The 19,356-nt window shown below is 52.8% G+C and overlaps 1 protein-coding gene across 1 annotated transcript; it reads right to left on the bottom strand.

The window, feature by feature from the left end:
• Window positions 1-4,062: 4,062 nt before the first annotated feature.
• On the bottom strand, window positions 4,063-15,872 carry Sema3g (semaphorin 3G). Its single transcript, XM_021635230.2, has 16 exons — window positions 15,703-15,872; window positions 13,854-14,014; window positions 13,682-13,744; window positions 13,321-13,440; window positions 12,971-13,061; window positions 12,735-12,851; window positions 12,428-12,573; window positions 12,115-12,229; window positions 11,950-12,019; window positions 11,525-11,669; window positions 11,070-11,301; window positions 10,889-10,980; window positions 9,960-10,001; window positions 8,016-8,250; window positions 7,705-7,838; window positions 4,063-6,680 (listed from the first exon to the last, which is right to left on the bottom strand). Exons 1-16 carry the CDS (start codon window positions 15,815-15,817, stop codon window positions 6,216-6,218), a joined length of 2,343 nt encoding a protein of 780 aa, XP_021490905.1. The 5' UTR covers window positions 15,818-15,872; the 3' UTR covers window positions 4,063-6,215.
• Window positions 15,873-19,356: the final 3,484 nt, after the last annotated feature.

Here is a 19,356-nt window from a genome sequence, read left to right as displayed (position 1 = left end):
GTCATCGCTGGGTCCTTACTTCTGCTCCCTGTGTCCTTGTAGTGCATGCCCTCTGTCAGTCTGACAGTTGTAGGTCTGTCTCTACTGCTGGATTGGAAGCCCCTTACAGTCAGAGACCTATTTTATTAGCCATTCTGTTTGTGCTGCCTAGCCCAGATTTCCACCTTCAGAGACAGCTTGCTATCTAGTCACTGAGTTCTTGATCATGTTGTTCTGCTGGTAAACACCAGAGGGCAGTGTTAGCACGTTGAGGAAGGAGATTATGAAACTCTTGCTTCTGCTTGGGAATTACACAGCATTATTGCTCCTTCCTCGTTTGTTCTAAACACACTAGCTCAAGCTTATTCATGAGGTATATTTACGTTAGGCTTAGAGATGTGTACCAAAAGTAACAGTGACACTGCTACTCAGGTCAAATTTTAACCAAGACTGCCTTTATAGTTCTAGACTCGAAAGTGGCCTTCCTAACCCTGGCTTGCCTTCCCCCACCACCAGCTGGTAACTTCCAGCTACAAGGGATAAGAGAGATGGCTCTAATGCTCTTCTGCATTGCCTTCCTACCACACATACATACACACATATGCACCCATGCAGACCCAGAAAGGCACATGCACACACCCACACACAGCCATCACAGTTTGTGGTTGGTGGTCCAAAAGCTCCAACCTCCATGGACAGGACAGAGATTCAGTGAAAAGTAGTGTCTCTACTGATCCTGGGGATAGTGTCAACAGCACCTCCCCCCACTCCATGCTCTCTACCCTTACCCCCACCCCCACCTCCCAACCGCCACCTCCTCCACGTTCCATGCTGACAGGAGGTGAGTCACAGCGTCATGGAGGTCACCAGATGAAAGAAGACTCCTTAGTGACCAAGTAAGGAAACTCCATTTTAAAGGATCAGACATCATGAGAACCAGAGGGGGAGTGAAGCCTCACAGCCCCTACCCGCTCAACCCTGGCTTCTTGACCCTAGCCTGCATACATGCCTGATAAACAGGAAGGCCCCCGCGCCATCAGTGTCCATCCGTCTCAGTGCATCTGACGCCCATCTGGGCCCTCAAAGCCATCGCTAGCCATCAGGAGCAGACTAGAAGGGACACCATCCTCAAGGAAGCAATCCCCCATTGTGTTCCATTCCTTGGAAATGGTGAATTTGTAAACAGACTCTTACACTTAGACAGATCCTTCCCTGGCTTTGTGTCCTAGTGTTGTTTTTTTCTTCCTTGAACAATGTCCTTTCCATTTGGGCTGGCGGTTCACACTATTGTCCAGGACCCTTGGACTACAGGAAACAGCGGCAGATCCTTATCAGCTGTGGCGGGTGGAGGTGGTGTGGGCAATGAGATCATGTCCACAAAGCAAGCTGCTGTTGTGACGTGTCATTCTTCTAGCCTGTATCTGTGAGAGCAGAGCTGCCTCTGCCTCCCAACGGGCCAGTCTGGACTCCATGTGTCCCTAGTAAAGTCCCTCCTATTGGAAGGTGGACACCTGGATTCTGTCCCAGGGCTTTTGTTTTCGTTTTTTAATTCACTTTGGAATCCTTATCAGGTCACAGCTTTCTGATGGCCCTGGTTACTGTTTTCTGTGCATGGGAAACATCTCATTGTCGGATTAGAGACTTTGAGCCTCTTCTTTGCATTTCCCCATCAGCAGGGCTCCTGGAATAGGCTACCATCTAGCTGCTGGAGGCCTACAGGAGGAAAGCCCAGCATCCCTTTCAAGCCTCCCTGGAGACTGCAGCAGTTCTTATCCCCAACAGAGAACGACTGAGGAACTAGAAATTTCCTTAATGAAACTCCAGCTCAGAAAGTGAAAGGCTTCATGAGGTGGCCTCAGAGGGAAAAGGGCCAAGGCGAATGGGCTGGGCAGTGGGAAGTGGGAACCAGGCCATTGCCGCCTTCCTCGTCTCTCATATTCCAGAGAGGTAGGCGAGTCCGGAAAAAGAGCCAGGGTGGGACCCCAAAATCCCCAGGTTCTTATCAGATATTGTGTCCTGGCCCTGCCTACCCCTTTCCAAGCTTGTAGTCTTAAAAAAAAAAAAAAAAAAAAACAAACATGAAGATTAGTTTTTGGGGTATGTTCAAGCTTCTCCTCCTGGACTGGCCCCACCCCTGCAGCCCAGAACACAAATGAGCCTAGACTGGGTTCTTATTTCAGATGAAAACTGGACTATTTCTGAGTACCTCTTTCCTAGTTCTAAGAAAATGGTGCTACATAGAGGAGCCTCCATTTTTCTGGGCTGACAGGCTCATAAGCTGGCTAGAACTGACTGTCTAAAAGGAGACCATCTCCTGGTAGCTGCTACATGCCCACTCCTCAAGATTCGTGGGTGTCTAGCACCTGACCCAACTTTATCTAAATGAAAGAGAAGCACAGAAGCCATTTGAGAAAGCAAAATAGCCATTTCCCTCTCATTCTGACAAGCTCCACACCCTCCCTAAGAAATTGTTCGGTGGTGTTCAGTTTCACCACCACAGGCTTGAGGTGAAACTTGGCCACCCTTCCCCTGCCACACACAGAGAGATATACTAAACACTGGAAGAGCTAGAAGAGGCCGAGAGTGGAAGAAATGGGAACCAGAGCAGGAAAGACCCCAGACTCACACTTCCTATGCCAGTGACTTTAAGCCCTGCCCCCCAGGGTGAAAGGGCCTATATTGGTGCAGGAAGTAGAGACTGACTGACATCTGGGAGTCAGGACCTCCAGTGTTTACAAACTCGGGAGGCGACGATTAACAAATTAATCTCATGTGTAAAGGGAAGGAATTAATCTAATCAGCACTTTTCCAAAATGTGCTCTTCAAAACATCAGAAAGAAGATGTTAGCAGCCCTGTGAAACTGAAAACAAGAGACAGAAAGCCATGCCACAGTAGGCAGGAGAACATCACGGACTCTGTAGGTAGCTCCCAGGCTTGGGGCAGCCATGAGCACAGAAATCCTGGACTCTGACAGACCATGGAAATCAGGAGGTCACAGAGGGTTTCCTGGGATTTGACAGTTCACAGGACACCATTTTGGCAACACTTGATTAGTCTCTCTGTCCAAACCTCTTTTTCTGAGCTAAACCTGTTTGGGAAATCATGAACCAGGGATCTAGACACCAGCGGAAGTATGAGATGCAGAGGAAAAAGCTGCAAGAGAAAGATAGAGAGAAGGTGAAGTAACTGAGGCCGGAAACTGGGCTTGAGCTGAGCAGTGAGAGGGGAGGAGAGGAGGGAGAAGACTTTGGGAACGCAATGGCATCTGGTTGCAGAGGCTACACAGTGTGGCCAAGGGAAAAAGGGAGATGTGGGGGCCACATTGCCAGGCCAGTGCCAAGCAAGTGCAATGGCGATGATGATGGCTCAGAATGAGGTAGTGGAGCCTCAGGTTCAACCAAGCCTAGGTGTTTGTAGAAGGGGCCCAGAGCCAACCTACAAGATGAGACCAATGGCTTTGTTAATCTCCCAAGCAACATGTCTAAGCTAGATGCCAAGGGGGTAGCTTTCTGGGAAGGTAGGCTGCCGTCCCTTTCTGTCTTTGAAATATTCCTGTAGTTTTTCCATCTCCTCCTAGCATCAGTATGGACCATACTTTGGGCAGGGTATCACTTGAACAGTGGGGATCATGGTCAGAAGGCCTTCTCAAGGCTCCTCCTCCCTAAAAACTGTAGCCTGGCCCGGCCTGGGCACAGTTTCAGTAGCCTTAATATACATTAGTGAGTGACTTGGGATGAAGGCAGCAGCAGGCTAAGAGCAGCAGGCTAAGAGGCACTGTTACAAATGTCAAATGTTGTGAAAAAAGGACCAGGGGCTCCTGCGTGCCTGTCTGCCCTTCGCCAGGTTTCCCTGCCCCCTCAAAATCCTTCTGAAGTTCCAAGGTCAATTTTATAAGCCTTCAGAACAGGATTTTCCTCACATATTGAGCAATCTTTCCTTTACAGGCAAAACCCTCTGACTCCTTCTGCTGTCACACATCACCCTGTCTGCCAGAAAATGTCGTCTAGGCTGACCATTTCCGGGAGCACACAGCATTCTTCCTTCCTCATTCATCAGTTTAGTACAAAAGCACACAGATACAGTCATGATATAATTATGTGATATAAATATTTCTTCATTTTTTTTCTTTATGGGTTCTGCTTTCCTCATGAGAGCTCAAAGGCAACATGATAATAAAAATATCAATAGCAATTTCAATAAGCATGCTTGGAAGACCGAGAAGCCAAAAGGCCCATTTCAAAACACTAACACAAATACAGTTCACACACGTGGGTGTTTCCGGGTGCTTGTAGCACAGTACCATGGGAGGATGGCAGTCGGCAGGAGCTGTCTTATTTTCCCAAGTATAGGGATAGGTCATTCAGGATATTGAGTCCTTCTCCCTGTGTTTTCCAGGGCCTCTTCGCTAGAGGACCCTGCCCAAGCTTACCAAACCTAGACTCGGCTCAGAGGCCACTGAGGGCAAGGTTGCAGCCTTCTGCCTTAGGGTCCCTCCCCACCCTCCTCCCTTCCAGCTCCCACCCACTCCTGTCCTCTTTGTTCATCCACCAACATCCTAAGGGACGGCACCCACAGACAGGGTAGATAGGTGGATTTGGACAGGTGGATTTCAGGGCTTCTGTTTGCCAGATGAACGAAGTGGAGAATGGGGTGTAAGTTCAGTCCCCAGTGCTCGCGCTGGGGTACCGGGAAAGAGGAGATAAGCCCAAGGTCCTCGGTTTGAATTTCAGTAGAACAAGAAGCTCTGTATTGCTGTTTCATCGTCTCTCCCCACCCCTCCACCCTTTTTCCTTTTTCCTTCTTTTCAAAGAGGGGATCTCAGACTTGCCCTCTTGTCCATCTTGTGCGTCACCAACTTGCTCACCCTCAGGCTGGGAATAATTTTTCATTTAATTGTTTTCCTCCCCCTCTCTGCTCGCCAGCTGGAGAAACTGCTGAAGGCAAAGGTCCTCCCTACAGCCCAGGCCAGATGTGCCCTGGTCTGCTCTGCTTCCCCATCCCAGAACAGCAGGATTTACTATTCTTACCAGCTTTCTTTTCCATGTTTTCCCAGAGAGAGAGAGAGAGAGAGAGAGAGAGAGAGAGAGAGAAAGAGAGCGCTGGACTTAGAACTCAGGAGTAGAGTACTTGTCTAGCATGCTTGAAACTCCGGCTTCGAAGCCAAGTACCACAGATAAAACATGGGAGTCTTAAATGGACCACCCTGACCACCCTGCATCCAGCAGAAAACGGAGACTCCAGGATTAGAAACATCTGGCCTGCCGAGTGGTTCCTGAACCAGTTGATGTCACTTTGATTCCTGAGGACTCCTGCTCACGGACCCACCCCTCTCTAGCTCTTTGGAGCCCTAGATAAGCCCAGGATGCTGATCCTGACCACTGGCTGCAGGTCTCAGAGCATCTACTCCTAACCTCACAGGCCTGACTGTGCCTGCCTCACACTCCCACCCCCAGCTGCCTTCTTCCTCTCTCTACTCCACAGACCTTTCCTCTGATCCGCAGGAAGTGACCCCAGCGGTGAGGTATGGGCACCCCAGCAAACCTGGACGAACAATTTGGGACCTAGGAAAAGGTATCACGTTATGAGATGACTCTTTCTGGTTTAAAAGGGGGGTCAGGCTGCCTCCAGGTTCCAACAATCCCTGCCCCTGTCGGTATGAGATGGTAGTGGGCCGAGGCAGGGAAACATCTGGATTCCAACGCACAGAGTCAGGCAAACAGTGCTACCCCACTTCCTCAGCTCCTCCACCTCCTTTCGCCCCTCTGTTGGGGCCAGTGTTTCTTAACAGGTACTACCTTAGGAAGCTAACTTTCCCCTCCTCTGGTGGACTGCCAATATATCCCCTCAGAGCCACCCATACACCGCTCAGAGGGTCACTCAGAATGGCCATTGTTCTGCAAGCTGGGAAAGAACCACCCAACCCTCTTGCCTCTGGGCACAACCGGAAATGAGCTCCGGAAGCCACACCATCTCTGAGAACAAATAGCAGGCCCCTCGGGACTACAAGTGGTCAGGGGGTACCAGCTCCAGCCTGGGACTGAGAGCACAGAGAGAGGGTCAGGGAATAGGCTGAGGTGCAAGGTCCCTCCCAGCAGCTCCTAGCCTTTCCTGTGGGTGGTAGAGATTTCCTCTAAGAGGGAATCAGGTGTCCTGGACTCCTCTGCCCTAGCTGGGTGGGAGGGAGATGCTGTTGAGTCCCCCCGCCCAGCCTGACCACCCCCTCCTCAGGCATCCTCTATGTGGCTTCTACCTCCCGGGGAGTCCGATTGTGCTCAGCCAGCACCCTGCTCTTCACCTTCTTGCCCAGCTCCAGCCCTGCCCAGCTCTTGCCTTTAGCCTGCTTTCCCCTTCCCCGGAAGGAGCCTGGGCGCTCCCCAGCACCCCTGCACCACACACGCTCACAGTACTGATCCACACGGGGCAGGTTGGCAAAACCCGTGAGCTGAAGGATGTCCTTATACCAAGCCTTCGGTGACGCAGAGGCCAGGCCTCCCCAGGCTGAGGGCTCCTCCAGCCTTGGCTCCCGGAGGATCAGGCTTTCCAGCTGTGCAGCGGCAATCACCTCCAGGGCGAAGCGAACCACGGTCTGGGAGAAGCCATGCTCCAGTGTGGTGCAGGTATAGTTGCCTGCGTCGAAGCGGCTGAGCCTTCGGAACAGCAGCCCTTGCTCCGTTTGCACAACTCGCTCATCTGTCTTCACCTGTGGGATGAGCAGGAGAGCACGGGAGACATAAGCAAGGATCAGGGGAGGACATACCCCTCATTTTCTTGACCCTGCTGTTCCACATTTACCACCCCACCTGCAAGGTCTAAGCTTTGGACCCTCCTTTTGCCTACTTCCTCTTTGCCAAGGTGAGTCTAGTAACTTGACAGGCTCTCAGAACAGACCATGAGCTAATTACAGGCAGGCAGGTAGGCCCTCCCCTTCCCACAGAGCAGGACAAGGACCTATGAAGAAAGCTTTTCAAAGACTGAATGGCTGTGTGTCCCCAGGTCCGAGCCCTAAGGCAGCATCTTCAGAGGAGCTAGGTGCCTCTCTACGAGGTTTTACTCTAAGCTAATGAAAATTCTACAAACACACATTTACACACACAGTCATGCTGGGCCTTCCCCGCCTTGGTCTGCCTTGTTCACTCCCCCACAGTGTGAGGCCCACAGCCCAAGCCTGGGGTGGGCCAAGTGCCCACATGAGTGTGGGAGGCAACAGCTGGCCCTCATCCCAAGCTCTTCTGCTAGCCCAGTCTGTGCATCTGAACGCTGAGGGTGAACTGCCTGGGTGGTTAGCATTGTGTAACCTCATCTTGTTGCTCCCCCTGCTCTAGGGAGTCTCCTCAGTGCCCAACCCTACAGCTGGTCCCAGGCTTGCCTCCCCTGGCTCCCAAGCTGGAGGAAGAGCCCCTGCTGTAACCAAACCTCCTCTTCCCCTCCCCATGGGAAATGGGTTCCTGACTCTGCTCTGCCCATGTGTTAGCTTCCAGAACAACTTAGACCCCATTGCCTTTCTTCAGTTCCTGCCACCCCCTCGCAGATAGGGAGGCCGTAGCTAAGTGCAGCCTAGGTACTCCCAGAAGCAGAAACAGGTGCATACTCCTCTCAGGTACCCCGAGGTGTATTACACGTTTTTCTCGGGATGAGCTTGTCCCACTCACTCCAGAGTCCCTTCCTCAGGCTTAGGATTTGGGGTTCAGGGAGAGAAGTGGATCTCAAGGCAGGATCTTACCCACCTGGTCCGTCTCCTTATCACCTGGCCTCTGTAAGAACCAGCGCACCGCAGCCTGGGGAGACTTGGGCAGGCACTCAAGGAAGGTACTGTTGTGCTCTGTGCCAAAGACTCTGGTCACCAGTCCTGTAGCTTCTTCTGCAGAGAACACCAGGTCAGATCATCTTGGGAACGAGGAGACCCGACTCTGAGGGCCACTAACTCCCACAGGATTCCTGCGTGATGAGGACTTAAGCATCCCTCAGCCCAAGCCCATGCTTTCCAGGGATACAGCCCAGTCCACAGGGTCACCCGCACTGTGGGCCCATCACTCACTGTCTTGGCTCTGGCCCTGGCCCAAACACTGCACAGCAGGGTTGCCATGTCGAATGTCTTGCCGACGGAACCTGCGCTTGCCCGAGCTGGGGCGGTAGCGGGCACAGGAAGTGCCATCCCAAGCACAGTATGGGTCCCGAGCCAGGCAGCACTCAGCACAGGCACTTCCGTAAGTCTCACATTGGTGCAGCTGCAGCCGGGCCACTCCCAGGGGAGAGCCCACGTACAGGGTTTGCTGGAGGAAGGACACAGCAGAGCCCCAGTGAGCTGGGCTTCACCAACAGGCACTCAACCCCCAGGGCTTTCCAGAGACCCAGCAGTTTTAGGAAGGCTTCCAGAACCTCTTGGATTCATTCACAAGAATAGAGATGTATTCCAGACCCTGTGTGAGGCTGTGCGTAGGTGTGGGTGGACCCAGGACCTGATCTTTTCTTTTTAGATTTATGTATTTATTATGTATACATTGTTTTGCCTGCATGTGTGCCTGAATGCCAGAAGAGGACACCAGACCTCATCATAGATGGTTATGAGCCATCAGATGGTCACTGGGAATTGAATTCAGGACTTCTGGAAGAGCAGGCAGTGCTCTTAACCTCTAAGCCATCTCTCCAGCCCCAGGGTCTTTTCTATAGGCGACTTCTTCAGGCCTTCTTTGCTGGTAACCTTTGCACCCTAGCCTGATGGACTTTGTGTGACTGGTCTCTGCCTTTGGAGTTGTACCTTGCAGGCCTGTCTGACCTTTTGACATTGTGATATGACATTGTCACCTGCAAAGTTCACGTATGAGCAACCAAGTTACCAAGAACAGATTAGAAAGGCCAACTCTCGTGTTTTAAGTAAGTTTATGATTTTGTGTTGGGGCATACTCATAGCTGACCTTAGAACCTTGTGGCCACTGGGCTATAGATTGGGCACATGTACAATAATCCCCATATAAAATCGAGGTGTGGCCCAGTGTGGTGACTGCAGGGAAAGGTGCTGGCCTAACAGTCCGAGTTTGTTCCCCTCTGTCCTGTGTGGCAAAAGGAAAGAACTGGGCTCCTAACAACCCGTTCTCTGATCTTTACATTTCATTTGCCACGAGAACTTTTAGGGCCTTGTAGACTCATTGACTTGCTTACTGCAACTTGAGCTCTGGCAGGGCTTTACCAAAATAAACAAAGACATTTTAAAGGTTGTGATTTACTCCCAGAGGCTAGGGAGATGGCCCAGTCAATCAGGTGCTCAGCACAAGGACCAGAGCTCAGTCTTCAGATCCTATATGTAAAAATGTTTCTGTCCCACTTGCAGTTCCAGGCTGGGGAAGCAGAGACATGGGGCTTTAAGGCTTATGGCCAGCCACCCCAACCTAATAGGCAAGCTTTAGGCCGATGACACTGCCTTGAGGAACACCTGAGGCATGATACCTGAGGAGATTCTCTAGCCTACACAGACACACACGCGCGCACACACACACACACACACACACACACACACGCAAACACACAGACAGACAGAAAGACACACACACAGGCAGGCCCACAGAGAGACACACACACATACAGGCAGGCAGGAGGGTACACATGCAGACAAACACACAGACACACACATATACACAGGCACAGTCAGATATACATGAACACACACAAAAATATAAACAAAATTTTTTAAGCTGTGGTTCACCAAAAGACAAACAGGGACCAAGCATTTGCAGTTGGCTAAGGGCATAGAGCATACCACTAAAAGGAAGTTACTTGGTATGACTGGAACTCTGGATTTTGTATCACTTAGAAGGCTCCCCCAGGGCCTCTTGTGGTATTATCTTAACGGAGCCCCATGTTAAGCTCTGCTCCCAGCTGGGCTTGGCCTTAGCTGCAAGGGCCTAATCAAATCTGCTAGGCCCAGGTCTCCAAGAGAATCCAAGGCAAGGTTAGGAGAGGGGATGTAGAGCTAAGGACAGCTTACCCTTTTGACAGAGATCTCCATCTCGGTGATAGGTGTTGGCACCTAGAGAAGGAATGGGGTCTTAGGATGTGTGGATGAGGCTTTGCATGGCACCCCTGCTTCCAGCCAGTTGCCCTAACCTGATCACTCTACCTCCTGACAGCAAAGGCTGAACAGGACTTGGGAAAGGTGCTGCATGTTTGCAACCTCAACACTTTAGTAGCTGAAGCAGGAAGATGAAGAGTTTGGAGCCAGCCTCTTCTATATAATAAGTTTCAGTCTAAGCTAAGCTACTAGGAGAGACATGGACTCAAAAATACAGGCACATGCTGGGTGTGGCAGTGCAGGCCTTTAATCCCAGCACTCAGGAGGCAGAGGCAGGTAGATTTCTCTGAGTTTGAGTCTAGCCTTGTGTACATGATATGTACCAGGCCAGGCAAGGCTAAATAGTGAGACTTTGTCTCATAAAAAGGGCAGGGAGGCTGGATAGTATTACCCAGACATACAGAAGGGGCCCTTCATCCTAGCTGGTCTCCAAAAGGGAGGCTTGGCACAGAGTTCCACTGTCCCCTTCTACAGTGTTCCCCAGCCATGAAGCAGCTGTCCTAATCACTCACTTCATGTCCAGAGGAAAAATAGCCCCCAAACACAGACATCCTTGTCTACAGAGAGAGAACCCTTGGGGACTTGGAGTCTTAGCCACTTTGTCACTCCCTACAAGTTGAGGCTGAGAAGGAACCTTGGATATACCTCCCCAGAGGGTACCAGGTATTTTGAGGCCACAACCTGCTTACTCCAGTGATTCAGCAGCATTCCAGGGCCTCTCCAGAGGTGTGTGTCATATTTTGAGCCCCTCCCGTGGGTTCACTCTCCCAGAGCCTGCCACAGGCCAGATAGTCTCCCAACCTACCCAGGTTGGAAGGCGGAGCTGTTGGTTAACCCCTGCTCACCTTAAACACCTGGAGCTCCTCCAGAACGACCTCTTCAGGCTCGGCCAAGCCACTGCGCTGGAGAGCAATGACTTTGAGCACAGAGCCTGAATCTGGAGCAGGGGAACAAGGGCTAGTGAGAGAAGAAGGAAGAAGCTAACCCCTCCCCACAAACCTGGCCCTCTCTGTTCAGCCCTCCTACCGGTCCCTAGGAAGATGACATCATAGGTCCCATCCTCAGCCTCTACCCGGTCCACCACAATCTGGCGCAGCTGCTGAGCCAGGTGAGTTTTGACCAGGACAGGGCGGCCACGCCTGGGCCTGACAGGCTGGAACATGAGCGGGTGGTCTCGGACAAACTTCAGCACCTCATCTGGGTAGTCCTTGGTGCTGCCGAAGGGCCGCCCGGGCTGTGCGGTCATCTTGCTAGGGCACTGCAAGCAGAGACGTGGAGGACATCTGAAGTCCCTGCGATGGTGCTGCCCACCCTCTTTCCACCTCCAGGGGGCCGTGCACATTGCAGAGGCTCTCCTCCCAAGCCCTCTGGGAGCCCAGCCCACTACTGCCATGGGCTGCATGTAAACCTGGGACTTGTCTGTAGGGAACCCCCTGTCATCCACTTAGGTCTCTTTTGCCTGGCCCCAAGCAGCTACTTACCACACCAGGGCGGGGGAAGGGAACCTTGCCCACATAGGGTCCCCACTGATGCTGAGGGCCATCTCGGTGGGCGAAGGGCCCATTGAAGACCTCCCAGATGTCTGCCATGTGGTACACACAGACAGCAAAGCCCTGGAACACAGCACTGCCAAAGGCAAACAGGGACACTCAGGCCAGGCCAAGGTGGTCAGGGGAGGGGAGAGCACGGGCTGGCCCCATAGCAATAAAGAAGAATATAGTGCCTACTGAAAACAAAGACTGGAACACAGGGCACAGAGGCAGAGACAAAACAGGCAGAGAGGAGAAAGTTGTCAGAGTCCCTGAATCAGGGAGAAAGACAATGAAAAGGCTGTGGTATGAGGGCAGAGACTCAACAGAGAGATCAAGGCTAGAGTGGCTGGGTGCAGGCAAGTGCGTGTGCCCACCTGACGGTGCTGAACAGTGCATACACCTCAAGGTTCTTCCCTGCCTTGGGCCACAGCAGGAACACATCCTCTGGGACAAAGAAAGAGGCATAAGCATCAGAGCCACTTACCAGCTCTGAGCCCTCCCTGCTCCCAGAACCCAGGCCTGGTTAGCCATTCCCTTACCCAGCTGGTCAAAGTGCGTCTCAGCTCCACCAGGTCCAGGCACAGCGCATACCAGCCTCGCCTTGAGGAAGGTGCTCCATTTGTTCACCAGCACTCGCTGGCCGCCAGCATCATTCTGGGGGACAGAGGTTAGAGTCAGCTTTCTGCCCCGTGAGGATGGGCCCCACCTCTTGTTCCTCCACCCTCAACCTTAGCTGAGAGGCATGTACATCAGCTCTGCCTCCTTGCCTCAGTACCTCTACCGTGGAGGGACAGTCTAGGAAAGAGGTCACAACAGGGGTCTTGAACCTCACCACCCCACCACAGCTCTCACCACACAGACGCGGCCCACGCGGCTGATGGTGACATGACCTGGGCCACCATCTGGTGATGGGACAGTCTCGGAGAAGAAGAAGTACACCTTATCATCATCCGGGTCAGAGTTATCTGGGATCCGAGCAGCCATCACAAACCGGGGCTCTGGGAGCGTGAAGGTGATGATATGAAGGGGACGCCAATGCCTCCCCCAACCCCGGGAGCTGGAGGTGTGGCCTGTCCATCCGTGCCTCATTCCATCTGTCTTCTCTCTTCCCAGGTAGAGGGATGGGTCCCAAGCAGTCTTGCCCTCAGGGGGCCCTCACCATGCAGCTGGCTCTGGTCAGAATCAGAACGCAGGGCTGGTCGGAGACCTCCGCTCCGGAAAATCATGGCCTCACGTCCCAGGAAGTCAGCATTGAGGCCTGTGTACAGCTCCCCCGCTAGAGGGGGCCAGAGTCAGGAGAGGGGGCCCAGATCTAGCAACTAACCCCATCCCTTCCCAGAGCCACAGGCCGACGCTCACCCCCTGGCCCACTCTGGCTTGGTATCACCCACCTACCTACGAAGGTGCTGGCGAAGGGACCGCTAGGCTCATGTGGGCAACGCCCCCTTCCGTTTTCCACGCTGCTGGGCTCCAGGTGGAGCACGTGCTAGAGTAGAAAAGGGGCACAGAGGGGTGTCACCTGGGAAAGAAGCCGAGCCTCAAGCAGGCAGTGATCCTTGCGTGCAACTAGAGCTAGGAGTGGGGGTGGGGGAAGAAATCCTCATTCATGGCCTCTCCGATGGGGTCAGCACCTCAGCACAAAGGCGCCTTTCAAACGCCTGCTCCCTCTGTCCTACCCTGGTTCCATGGGAAGCGGCCAGACAGCAGGGAGGAAATGTCACTGCTTCCCAACTTCACAGGCTCACCTCGCCTCGATGCCCCACTGTGATGAGGGTGCAGATGGGCTGGAAGGCTCCGGTGCCGCAGGCCAGCAGATGGGTCCGGTTATGGGGTTGTAAGACCCGCACGAAGTTGGCACACTCTGTCTGCAAGAGAAGAGGCCCAAGGGTGAAGGAGAAGGGCACCATCTCCTCGGGGTCCAAGGCTCAGCCCGACTTTGTATCAGCTCTGGGGACACGGGTGAGGGTCATGTTCTTCCTCCAGCCAGACCTCCCAAAACACTAAGGATCTGCTCAAATGCTCCCAGCAGAGGAGTGGCTGCAGGCCATTCCGAGCCCAACGACTGGCAGAGTGGGCTGGAGAGTGGTTCTTGCGAACAGCACTCACCAAAGGATCTCTTCCCTTTCGGACGCATTCTGCCCTCTGTCCTGGTTGTGGCAGCCACAAGGCCTGAAACACAGCCAAGTAACCTCAGTACCTTGAAGCTCATAGTCTCAGTTTCTCCATCCGGCCTCTTATCTTGAGGTGCCCAGCTTTCAACCCCCTCAGTCCGACTCACCTCCCGGGGGTCTGGCCATGCCTGATCCAGCCTCAGGGAGTAGAGGGCATCTCGGCCTCCCAGAAAGAGGCGATCCCGATACTCATCCAAGTACATGACTTGGAGGTCTAGGGAGCCCCTTGGGCCCAGAAAGATGGCAGAGCGGTTGGCAGACAGGAGATCTAGCAGACAGCAAGGGAAGAGGGTTAGGTCTGCCCCGCAGCCCATTTCCCCAGCCAGGGAGTGGGAATGGGGCTCCCAGCTGTGCGCCACCACACACGTACATCTGGAAAATGTCGCTGTCCACAGGGTCGCTGGAAAGCTTGGCTCTTGGGGCAAGTAGTGTGAGCAGCTCTCAGCCCCCACCCGGTCCAGCTCAGTTTACCTTCTTCTTTTAAGGTCTTGGAGATTAAACTTCGGGCCACCCTCCTCTATTCAGCACCCAAGCACCCTGCCGGCAAGCCACATCCTGACGGTCCGTCCTCCTCTACTCTTCAGACCCTTGCTCATTCAGCTGACAGCTCCCCAGTACCCTACCTGTATCTCGCTAAGTGCCCAGCGAAGACAGCCCTGCTGACAGAAATTACGTCAGCAAGCCCAGCAAAGAGCTTGGAGAGCCAGGAAAAAGGTGGGAGAGCGTGAACGTCCAAAAGGCTGGCTCCACTGGGAAGGTGACTAGGTCTGGGGGAGAGTTCTCCACAGAGGGCCCATCAAGGCTGGGCAGACTAGGCGTAGCCAGACAGAACTCCAGCCTCGGAGTTGTGGACAAATGACATTCTCCCACATACACATTGCCCTGCCAGCTGACCCCAAAGATGGGCTCAAGGGTCCCAAGAGTTGTAGGTCTTGATGGAGACCTTTAGATAGAGATAGGTTTTTGGGGTCTGCTTGGGGATGTGGAAGGGAGGCCTCAGCAAAGGACTGGAAAATTTGTCAAGAGGGCTGCAGGGCTGGTGAGAGGGCTCCGTTGGTAAAGGCCCTTGTTGCCAAACCTGACAACCTTGGTTTAATGCCTGGAGCCTCACATGGTAGAAAGAGAGAAAGAACCAATTCCTGCCAGCCGTCTTCTGACCTATACACACACATAATGCGCACTGCACACCTAGACAGCCCACTCTCTCTCTCCTATAGATAGATAGATGAATGTAATACATTTTTATTGAAGAAGCATCTATAATTAAATCTTAGTCTCAGTTGTTTTACAGATCATCCAAAAAGGCGGAACCACACAGCTAGCTTAGAATAGAGGGCCACCTCCATACACCACTCACACTCACTCACACACACACAATGACAGAAAGAAGCAGAGACTCTCCTGGACCATAGATTAAAAAGGGGGTGATAAAGTGAGCTTGGATGATAAGCCAGGACAAGAGATGAGAGAGGCTCCTGTCATCCCTGCGGCTCAGAACCAGATTGACAGACTTCTTTCCCCTCCCTTCATGTTTGCCCAGACCCTTCTGTCCTGTCCCTCTGCCCCCCTCCCATCTCTGTGCCCATCCCTCCAGAGATCTCTCAGGGTTCCCATCTCCGTCCCTCCCTCTGTAGCAGCCTCCTCGGTTTCCACCTTGCAGCAGTCTTCCACTATGGCCACGGCTCCTAGGATATATCTACCTTTCTTGCCCACAGTCATTCCTAGCACCATCCAGGGTCTGACCAAGAAGCCTTCCACAGTCATTCCTAGCACTATCCAGGGTCTGACCAAGAAGGCTTCCACAGTCATTCCTAGCACCATCCAGGGTCTGACCAAGAAGCCCTTCCCCAGGGATATGCAGGGTCTGACTCTACCCCTGCTGCTGCTGGCGAGGGGATGTCCTAAAGCCACAGACATTCGCAACATGCACACAAACAGGGCAGCACCAGCCAGTACCTCTGTAGGAGAGCCGCAGACGAGGCACACTGGGGCTGGGACCAGGGCTGGGGCTGCCCCCAGGGAGCAGGAGGCTCCCCAGCAGGCAGCAGATGGCCCAAGCTGAGGGGGCCATGTGGGAGAAAGGAGCTGCCCTCTGATCCTGCTGCTGGACGTAGTTTGCTCTGCTGCCACCGGGCCAGCCACTTATAAGGCAGTGGCTCCACCCAGTGCTGGGCGGGAAGGCGGGTGGAGAGCAGAGAGGAGCTCCAAGCCTGCCATCTACCTGCAGTTTCTCCAGCCACCTCAACCGGTCCACTTAATGCCTGTGCAGCAAGCTGGCCTGCTCCTCTCTTGGAAGACTCTCCCCAGCTGAGATGTGGAGAGTTTGGATGAAGGCCTCTCGCAAATGCATGTTCCCAGGCTCCAGCAAAGTGGCAAAGGAGCCATTGATAAAGGGCCAGGTCTGGCACTGGTAAGAAATCAAAGTTATGAATTGGCAAAAAATAATGTTCTGGCTGGAGGTTCACCTCGACATGAAGAACTGTATTACAAAGTCGCAGCGTTAGGAATGCTGAGAGCCACCGGTCTAAGGTGCCCTTCCCAGACTTCCCCAGGCCCCACCACCCCTCTCTGAATTTACCAGGCTCTATCTCAGCTCAGCAGGCTTGCTCTGAGATAGGGGACAAGGTTTATCTGATGCCTAGGACAGTGTCTATTGTTTTGCTTCTGTCAGGCTTCAGTCCAGGCTTGGGCCTCTGAGGGTGAGTTCTTCCCAAGCCCATAAGCCTTAGATACTAGGGTTCACTGTTCCGCTCTAAACCCTGATGTGAAGTACATGAAAAGGAGCCGGGGGGGATGCACCAAGGAATTGAACCCGGGTAAGTGGGAACCCCCAAACCCTCATTTCAGAGCAATTTCTGGACCTGCTGCCCCTAGCTCCCACCTCTCCCTATCCTGAACCCTCCTTTCAGAATCCATGACCTTCAAGGTTAGAGCTCCCAGAACTCTAGGAACGCCTATAGGGTGGGCCTCCCAGGTGGCGTGGCCTGAGCCTTCAGAAGGTGGCGGTGGGATATTCATCATTGGCCATTCAGAGCAGAATGTGACAGAACTCACAGAAGGCTGAGAACAGGCTCAGCTCAACCCTGCAATCCTCTTTTGCTTCTGGGATCCTGGAAGCAGGAGTCCTAGGACCTTCCCTTCCCTCCCTATCTCTTCTCTAGAAAGGAAAGAGATTAACCTTTGACTTAGCATGAGAAGGACCCATGTCTTGCAGTTCCAACTCCCTGTCCCCCAGGACCCTAGAGCATTAATGTGATGGGAGCTTCTTAACTGGAAGCCGATCAGAGGCTTCTCAGAGACACCAGCAACTGGCCCTTTCCCACCTCTGCCTCTGCTGAGGAACCCTAACCAATGCCCTTGACTCCCTGGATTTGCCTTCTCCCCCTGAGGTCAAGGACTAGCCATCCTTCATATGAATTTACAAAGAATCACGCCTGTACAGGGGTTGCTGTAGTGGTGAGTTTATCCTAGGATCTCAGTAAGTGAAGACATTCTGCCTCCACTTCCCTGGGGAAGCGTTGCGGTAGCCCGCCCAGGCTGATGTCTTATGCCTTGCTGGAGGTTGAGCTGAACAGCCAGCCCTTCAGCCAGCATGTAGTCACAGGCGGAGAGCGTGAGCAGGAAGCCAAACCATTCCTCAGCCCACCACCCTTGGGGTCTCTACTCAGCCAGACCCTCAGCTGCAGCTGTAGGGAGGCCTCTCTCTTGGAGGTCTACCATGAAGGTCTATCAGGACAGGCATGTGGGGTGGGCAGCCAGTGTATGTTACATCTCAGAGAGAACCTGTGACAGAGCCTGGAAATCCATACTCAAGTGTGTGGACCCAATCATGTTTCCTACTCTTTGCTCCCTCTCCATCCATTCCTTTCCCTTTTTCTTCCTCAGTTTCCCAGTCTAGATAGCAATATGTAGATCTTTCCTAAAGGACCCTTGCTGCCAGCCGCAGACCCAAAGGGACTCTGAAGATTCAAAACGGTGAGCCTAGTACAGATGCCCTATGCCACCTAATGGACAAAGATGGAACTTCATGACAGATCTGCTTTTGTGCTGAAACCGCACGTGTGAAGGTCAGAGAACAACTTGCAAAACTACTCCCAGCATCCCTCTGGGGAAGGCTAGCTCTCCATGTGATGAGAAGGGAACAGAAGAGTAAAACAGCCCAAGTAACAACACTGTTGTCATCTGGGCTCGAGGGATTGAACTCATGTCATCCAGCTTGGCAGCAGGTGCCTTTACCCACTGAGGCATCTACCTGGCCTGAAAATGGGAGTATTTTGTGCTATTTCTAAAACATTGTTTGAATGTCTAGAATTTCATAAAAAGATAAATACCAAACTGGATACAAAGAAACCTCCATCCCCAATACCTCTGATCTAAACCTGTACCTCACGTGTGTGTGACTAGAACTCTAAGGGTTACCCTGGAGTCCCTAGTCCTCTCAAGTTTGAGCCTTTGGCAACTTTTACCTATACTAGTTTCAAAATGGCCCCTGAACCCAGCACCTTTTGTGCCCCTTTACTCAGGCCACCCCGCCTTCTCACACAGCGCTGGCAGGCCTCCTGGCCCTCTCACAGCCCTTCTCCTTCTGCACCCCCAAGAGTGCCTGGCTCCTCGAGTGGGCCGGATGCTCAGGAGTGTGTAACATATACCGTATCGGTAAAAAGCACTGTGTCCTCGAGAACAGCCAGGTCAAGTGGTTCCAGCTGACATCACTACTATTTAATCCTCTAATGTGAAAGCGCCTGCAGTGAGGATGAAGCAGAGGGAAGGAAGAAAGTGCAGGGGGAACTACTGACTGCTTCAGCTTGTCCCGTCGGATTCTACTGGATGTTGTGAGAACCTGATTTGAAGAGATCTACCTGCCACTGTGTTCTTTTACTCAGAAGCCTCGCCAGCATCACCCAGGAGACAGTCTCCTCCACCCAAGACTCTCTGGATGGGGAACTCCAGAGGCCTGCCTATAGGGGACTTCCCCAGTTGATTTTGGCCGGATGGCATCTCTAACTTGATGGTATTGCTCTCCGTCTGCTCTCTCGGTGGGGCGGAGAGAGCATCTCTGCTGCATGTCCTGAGTAACTGGTTTGATAGTGTCCAGCTAGCTTCTGCTTCTCTATCTGTGACTCATTATTCATTCTTTTACTTCCGATTGCTACACGTTTAATAAACTCATTTATAAATCAAAGGCAGACTCCTGCGGACCATTCTCTGGGCACTATAGAACAGGAGGCCTGCCTGGCACGGCCCCCTCTTCCTGAGGCAGCTGGGGCTCAGCTTCTGTCCCGATGCTTCCTTCCTTCATTTCAAGTCTTTCCCCATGCACCGCACAGCTGTTCCGCTGGTGTTCTTTGGGGTCCTGCTCAAAACCACCTCTTGTAGGAAATATTCCAAGAAGACTTTATGTCAGTCCACCACGCCATTCTGCTTTCCTCTCTGAATTCCTTTGCCTTTCCGTTTCCAGGAGCTGGCTAGAAAATCCATGAGATTATGAGCAGGGCCTCACTCTGATACACCGCAACTTCTGACCCTACGCTGCAGACAGGGTGTGTGGATAGGCCATCGAATGATGCGCAGGCAGGTCTCACCACCACTGTGGCTCCTCCTCCTCCGGGA

This window comes from Meriones unguiculatus, chromosome 9, assembly GCF_030254825.1.
Source record: "Meriones unguiculatus strain TT.TT164.6M chromosome 9, Bangor_MerUng_6.1, whole genome shotgun sequence".
Classification (NCBI taxonomy): domain Eukaryota; kingdom Metazoa; phylum Chordata; class Mammalia; order Rodentia; family Muridae; genus Meriones; species Meriones unguiculatus.
Note: the sequence above shows the minus strand (reverse complement) of the source record. Positions and strands in the feature narration are given on the sequence as shown.